General features: G+C 35.7%; 1 protein-coding gene across 1 annotated transcript; it reads right to left on the minus strand.

Moving 5' to 3' along the window:
• Positions 1-2,585: 2,585 nt before the first annotated feature.
• Positions 2,586-5,535, minus strand: LOC126619406 (transcription factor MYBS3-like). Its single transcript, XM_050287771.1, has 3 exons — positions 4,931-5,535; positions 3,631-3,839; positions 2,586-3,282 (listed from the first exon to the last, which is right to left on the minus strand). Exons 1-3 carry the CDS (start codon positions 5,526-5,528, stop codon positions 2,782-2,784), a joined length of 1,308 nt encoding a protein of 435 aa, XP_050143728.1. The 5' UTR covers positions 5,529-5,535; the 3' UTR covers positions 2,586-2,781.
• Positions 5,536-7,275: the final 1,740 nt, after the last annotated feature.

Raw genomic sequence — 7,275 nt, forward strand, 5'->3', positions numbered from 1 at the left:
GGACAAGCCAAACTTATTAGGAAGTTTCTGAAAATAAAAGTTTCAAATAAAAGGAAGGGGCTAATCTACGACACAAGTGTTGATATGCACAGTGGCTGTCGTGGTGTGGGTGCGGTAGGGATGGGCAATAGTTATGGCAGGTGGGTAACCGCGATTAATTTATCCATAACCGTTTATGCTCATACCCGCATAACCGTTTACCCGTTGGGTAATTGCCTAAACGGTTATACCCATACCCATAACCGTTTATAAACGGTTAACCATATTCATAACTGCATACTCATTTAACCGTAACCGTTTAATACCCGTTTACCCATTTATCCTTTTTAACCAGTTTATCTTCTTTTTTTTACCGTTACCCTTTTTTCACTCGTCCTCATGTTTTTTAACAACTTGAAAATTAAAAAAATTGTCATAATTTTTTTTTTGACAATTAAACACCGTTACAAGTACATTCATCATACATTTCCATATTTTAATTTTTTAAGTCCTTATACCATTCCAATAATTGAAATAATAGTTTACATATGATATTTTTAATTGTTACCAATGAAGGTAAATATAATATTTGCTAAGTATTATTGGGTTACAAAAATTGTTTAGAAGACATTTCTGTCAAAATATTTCTTTCAATTTCACGATTACCTGCACGGAATTTAAATTAATTTGGCCAATTCCTTGATGATGAGAATCATCATTCCTGTAGTAGTGTTATTGAGAGAATGACCGATGAATTCCTTGCTAATTTATTAGGTGCTAAGTATTATTGGATCAAGAACATGGTTTGTGTTAGTTTTACATATATAAAATAAATGGGTAAACGGTTAGCCGTTTATAACAGCGGTTAATACCCATAACCGCCCATTTAAATTTCACGGGTAAACGGTTATACCCATAACCGTTTATTTATCTAAATGGTTAGCCATAACCATAACCGTTTAATTTAAATAGGTGGGGTTACCCATAACCAATGAGTATTTGCCCATCCCTAAGTGCGGTGGTGAGAGACAGTTATGAGAATACGGTGGGTTCATTTGCGATGGAAGCTTCCAAGTCTAATTTCTGTTTTGGCAGCGGAGTTGTACCCAATGAAAGTGGGCCTCGAGTATGCCGTGGATGCTGGTCGTCGGGTGAGTCGCTATAATCTAAATTATCGAGATGTATCTTTTTAAGGCGATGTCAATTCTTTATGATTAATGAGTTGTTTGTCTGATTATTGTATTGTAATTATCTTCTTTTTTTGTAGCATGGGTGGCTGTTTTTCCTCCCTCAGGATTTTTCCTACGTGGTTTACCCGAGACGCGGTTTTGTTAGAGCCACGTTCTTTTCCATGCTCTCTGCACTAGTTCTTTTGGTCTGTTATGAATGAAATTTTTTATTACCTTAAAAAAAAAAATTGTGACACAAGTGTTAGAAGTATGCTCTTAAAGCCATCAATTCGATGTCATAGCTTTTGGAATACTTATTTTGTCAAAACTCTTATTTAGTTTAATGGAAAAGAAATGTTTGCTCTGAATCACTATTTGAAGTACGGTGTGTTTAATCAACAATAGAATACACGGAATAGAATAAACCTAAGAGAGAAGTGATCTAAGTGAGTTAGATTAGCGAGACATTATTCTTATGTTCATTCTTAAAATGTTCCTAGCCATAGAATTATCAACTGGGCATTAACAATCAGCTAAGGTAGTATGTGTCATGTCAACTCAACCAAGAATATGACTAGTCTCAAGTCATTATTGTTAGATACTAAGATAAACACATAAGTGCTCAAAAGGTTGTTGAGTACACTGAATAACGATCAAGGAGAGTTCTCACATACATTTCGTGTAAGAACTCACAAGTTGCAATAATGCAAAGTAATCATTTGACTTGAGACAACACATTTTTTTTGTAAGTACATCTTTGATCATTTGACAATGTAACAAAGTACATGCCTCATCTTGCGCATGTTCCTAGCACTGTTGGGGTCAATGATTTACTCATAGAGACATGTAAGTGTGTAACAAGAGATCTCTATCCTTCCATGGTGAAAGGAAATTACTCTAAGATATGGTTCTAGACTCTTTTGGCCCAAACATATAAATATGACTTAGGAAGAATGTTCCTAATCATGTTCACTAGAATCGTATTGTGTTGTAGTTATAACTTAATAGAAGATATGAAATAAATTTCAACAAAACAATGCGGTCATGAGTATTGAATAGAGGGACCTAATTGTGTTGTAGTTGTAACTGAATATGTTCTCTAATCACTTCTACATAGCTTGAATGACCATGACATACTGTTAAGTGTCACTCATGGTTTGTGCAATATCTTCATCATAGGAAGAATTGAAAGTAAGTTTTAAATTATGATCGACTAGCAAGAGTTACAATTGCTCATTGCCTCACTCATTGGAATCTAATGACCCGTACACCATGTAAGGATGAGATTGAAGAAATGTAAACGAGATGGATATATACAATTAAATAGTTTAATTGGTATGGTTGATATGGTTGCTATTAATTGTGAAACACTATTCTATACGCAAGGGTTAACTTTCGAATGTCTACATAATCAACATTAAGAGGACAAAAACAAAATGTTCCAAAGATTTAATTAATTTTGACAAAAGATAATACAGCCCTAAAACCTAAGACCAAATTATAAATTAAAATTACAAAAAAGATATTATTAAGGTAAATCACAGACAGAGATGGAACTCAAATCCAAACCAGACTGCACATTTCCAGTCTTGTATAAACATTAACCTGTAAAACCCCAAGGCACGGCGGCCCTCTAAACTGCATGGATAGGGCTACTACCTGAATTCATGCTTGAATTGCCGGAACCTGGATTTGCATGGAAAGCAGACTGCCTAGACGACCCTTCAACCATTTTTAGCGTAAGCGAGGACGGACCAGAATGACCTAGAGGCTCCCCTAAACTCAGTTTTGACATGCCTACTAGCTCATCAACATTTATCGGGCTCTTTGAATGTACTGCCGTTGGCTTCAGAACCTCGTGTTTATCCGTCATAGTGGGCTCGGTAGTGTATCCAGACCACAAGGGATAAGGAATCGGGAAAGGTGAGAAATAAGCAGGATATACCATTGGGTAATATGACACTGAGGTATCGGGATTTGGAGCGGCCGGTTCTCCATCTGAGTTGGTGGAATCCATTGATTCGCATTCTTCATCCAAAGGTGGAGGAGCAGGCAATGGATTATTGCTTTGAGTTTCAGCTTCTGGATAGTTACCAGGTAAGAGGTCCAGTGGTTCCATTTGGGTTTCAACTGACTGCAGAAAATTTTTCGAGATAGCAAATGTAAATATCGTATCAACAAAAAAATGAGAGAATTATGCATTGCGATGCAGATTAATTAAAGTATGGACCTTCTAACCAGACAAATACTGCACTCAAATATCAAGAGACTCAAGACAGAAGTATAGGTTCTTTATACACGCAATGGACATGACCTTTTAAGTTTAAAGAATCAAAATAAACAGTCAACACAAATTGGTGAGCACACCATACAGTGTTAACCATAGGACGGAAGAAGCTCAAAATAGTAAATAGTTCATGTTGCGTGCTTGAATGTGAAACACATACACTTACTGGTTATGCAAGACGGAAAAAATACTTACATCGTCTGCTACAATATCAAAGAGGCTGGAACGTCTTTTTCTCCTTGACACATTAGTCTGCCTAATAAAATATTTCTGAGCATGGCTAGCCACTTGAGTAGGTGTTCTTGATATGACGTAATTGCGAGCTATTCCACGCCAATCACCTTTACCAAGCTTCTGCAGTCCAAGCAAAAACATCCTATGTTCCTCTTCAGTCCATGGAGTGCCTACAAGAGAAAAAAGGAAAAACCAAATCAGTCAAGACAAAAAGGAAAACTTCGTTCAACTCCTTACATAAGATCCTTAGGTTTTCTTGAAAACATATAACGTTGATAATGACGTAAATTTAAGAACAACTAACGAAGAATTCTTGTGTAATAAACAGACCATCTTCATACGAAAAAGAACAGATAAATAGTATATAAATAACTGTATGTTTAGTCAAATGCTGGTTCAGACCACATGATCGAACATTCTGGAAAATATATTGCACTAAATCTGAAAGTTTCCAACGCCTCTATTGCATATCAAGTGACCTCTCATACTGAATGAGATGATTAATTAGGCATACTATTAAATGAAGTCCAAAATACCCGCGAAATATCCGCGAGAGGAGGGTCACGTATCTAAAGCCCTTAAGCTTAATGACTATACATTTGGCTATGGTAGCACCCTCGTAGTTGGGAGAACTTCTTAAAAAGATGCCTTTGGTTTCTGTTGCTGTTGCTGTTCGTGTTGCAAACTTGCACAATACTTAACTATTAACTGCCATAGTTCCTTCACCTACCAAAACTAGAATAGCTTCACCGGCGTTTCGCCCCCTCTAGAGAACCAAAATTCAGAGAGCTAATTATGCAGATGACATTTTACCGCCTTGGCGGAAAGCATTAATATCTATGCAACCTGCTGCAGGTTCGACCCCGATCCCCCTCCCACCTAACATTTAACAATTCAACCCCTACTATAATTAGCAAAAAAATTAATCCATTTTTGCTAATTGCAAAGCACCCTACTTTAAGTTAAACAGTAATAATAAAACAGTAAACTCCAAAACTATAATTACAGTGATGCCAAAAATAATCAAACATAATATACAGAATCCAAATCAAATATTTCCCCGAAAAGCATACCGTTTATGTTTAAACTAATTCAATTCCAACTCTAAACCCCATATAATTAACCAAAACATATATCAAATGAGAATCCAAGCATAAAACCACAAACCCAAATGATTTGAATCCAAAACTAAGCAAAATGAAAAAAGAAATTAATTCAAAGATTAAGATCAGAAAATAAAAGTGAAAAGTAAAAAATGAACCTTTTTTGCGTTCGCGGCTCGAAGACGATCCGGGCACGAAGTCCTCAGAGGCATAGCCATCGGCAGTGGCATGGTCGTTGGTGGTGTCGCCGGGAGAATCCGGATTGTTGGGGAGGAGACCCGAACCCGACCCGGCATAGTGAGTCAGATTGCCCATGCTAGCGCTCTTTCTGATGGAGCCGTCGGTCAATCGTACACCGAAGAGCTTGACCCCTCGGTTCGGACACGTCCGCGAGTTGTGGCCATTGTGGCTGCAATGCGAGCACCTCCGAGTCATCGGTAATGCAGAAAATGGAATCGGATGGGGAGAGTTGGGTTGGTCGGATCGGAGGATCCGGATCACTTGATCCGAAAACAGAGAGGTGGGTTGGGGTCTGCGCGAGGATTGGGAGTTGGGTTTTGCGTCGATTTGCTGTTTCGTTTTGTGAATTCGTTTGTTTGTTCTTCTTCTCTTTCGGACCCTCGAGTTTCGCAGAGCAGAGGAGAGAGAGAGGGAGAAGCAGAGAGAGAGAGAGAGATGGAGAACAAGTAGATTGATTTTTTTTTTTTTTTTTTTTGAAACGAGAACAAGTAGATTGATGAGTAAAACACTATCCATATGTATCGTGGCGTGGATAAAGAGGAGACTATATGCTGTGTCGCAGGATGGTTTTGGGAAAAAACATTTCGAAATATCAATGGTTAGAGATCTAACTGATTTTTTAGAACTTCAAATCTTATATAAAATTCGTACCACTGCGTTTTAAAATAATTTCAAGTTTAATTTTTAGTTTATTATTATAATTTATGATATGATGAAATCTTATAATTTTTTTATCATATCATAAACATACAATACTTACATAGAATTAATATAAATTGATGATCAGATGTTATTTATGTCATGATAAATTTCGATTAATACAATATTTTACAAGAAATTGTCCACTCTCACATCTAGAATTAATATAATCACTATTAACGAGTAGATGTTACGTTTGTTATGATAAATTTCGATGTGTTAATACAAGACTACAAGAAATTGTCTACTCACGCATCTACGAGACTTTGAAACGCGAAGTTCACACGTATGTTTTACCACTTTACATTTAAAGTAGGACAAATTAATTGGGAGACTATTTAGGAAAGAAGAACTCCATTGAGAATCCACCAATTCCATACGTCAAATCTTGTTTTTTTTCTTATCTAATCCTTTTTGTCATTGTTGGCAATTTCGATGGCCCACCCAACTTGAGATAAGTTTTTTTCAGACTAGTTTGACTTTTGACACATCAAAATGAAAGGTTCCAATGTTATCAAATCCTTTTAGTTGATTTGATTTTTTTCCCTTTTTTTTTTTTAAATAAATGATAATATTTATACTCAAAAAATTAAGTAGAATATTAAATATCATAATGAACTAACCATAATAATGTTATTCAAATTCACTTTTAGTGAGAATCAAATCTAAAATTTCTCACTTATAAATAAAGAACAATACCAAAGATAAAAATCACATATATTTTATTTTATATGTGCTAATAAGAAGCGAAAAGTCAAAAAATAAAATAAATTTTCATGGTTTAATAAATTCAAGAAAACCAATAACAACATTGCACTGGGTTATGTATCAATTCTTTCGTTAGATCCAACTACTTTAAGTATTTTCTTAAGAGTCTCTTCTAACATCTTTCTAGGTCTTTTTCTACCCATTCGGCCTTGAACCTCAGTCCTGTAATCGCATATTCTAACCGAAAAGTCGATAGGCATTCATTTCACATATCCAAACCACCATAACTGATTTTCTCTCATCTTTACTTCAATTTCGACTACTCCTACTTTACCTCGGATATCTTTATTCCTAATATTATCATTTCTTGTGTGCATACACATTCAACGAAGCATTCACATCTCCGCTACATCCATTTTATATACATGTTGATACTTCACCGTCTAACATTCGGTGTCATAAAGCATTGTCGGCCTATAAAAAAATTTCATGAACTTCAGTGATATATAGTACAAATTTGCCATCTTATTAGAGTAAGATACTCTTATTTTTAACCGGATTGAAATCCTAGTAATTTTTTTATTGATGCCTGCAATAATTGGACCCTATCCTCTTATGTACTTTTTTATTTTTCTACTTTATCGATGAATATCGTACCTTTTTTTTTAACTAAAACAAAACATAAAATGAATGAATTAACGTCTTATCCTAACCGTCCTATGAAGCTGGAATCAAGTGTATGCAGATGAAAAAGGACCAAGATCCAAACGCCACGTGGAACGCGAGGGAGTCGGTGTTTGGTGGCATATTCTTCTCTTGCGTGTATCGTACATTAAAATAAAACCTTATCCAAAAA

Source organism: Malus sylvestris, chromosome 4 (genome assembly GCF_916048215.2).
Source record: "Malus sylvestris chromosome 4, drMalSylv7.2, whole genome shotgun sequence".
NCBI classification, from domain to species: domain Eukaryota; kingdom Viridiplantae; phylum Streptophyta; class Magnoliopsida; order Rosales; family Rosaceae; genus Malus; species Malus sylvestris.

Coding starts and splice junctions, on each gene's coding strand:
- LOC126619406 (XM_050287771.1), bottom strand. CDS start 5,528: ATGGATAGTGTTTTACTCATCAATCTACTTGTTCTCGTTTCAAAAAAA. Junction 3,840..4,930: donor GAGCCGCGAACGCAAAAAAG/GTTCATTTTTTA, acceptor TTTCTCTTGTAG/GCACTCCATGGACTGAAGAG. Junction 3,283..3,630: donor TTGATATTGTAGCAGACGAT/GTAAGTATTTTT, acceptor AATTTTCTGCAG/TCAGTTGAAACCCAAATGGA.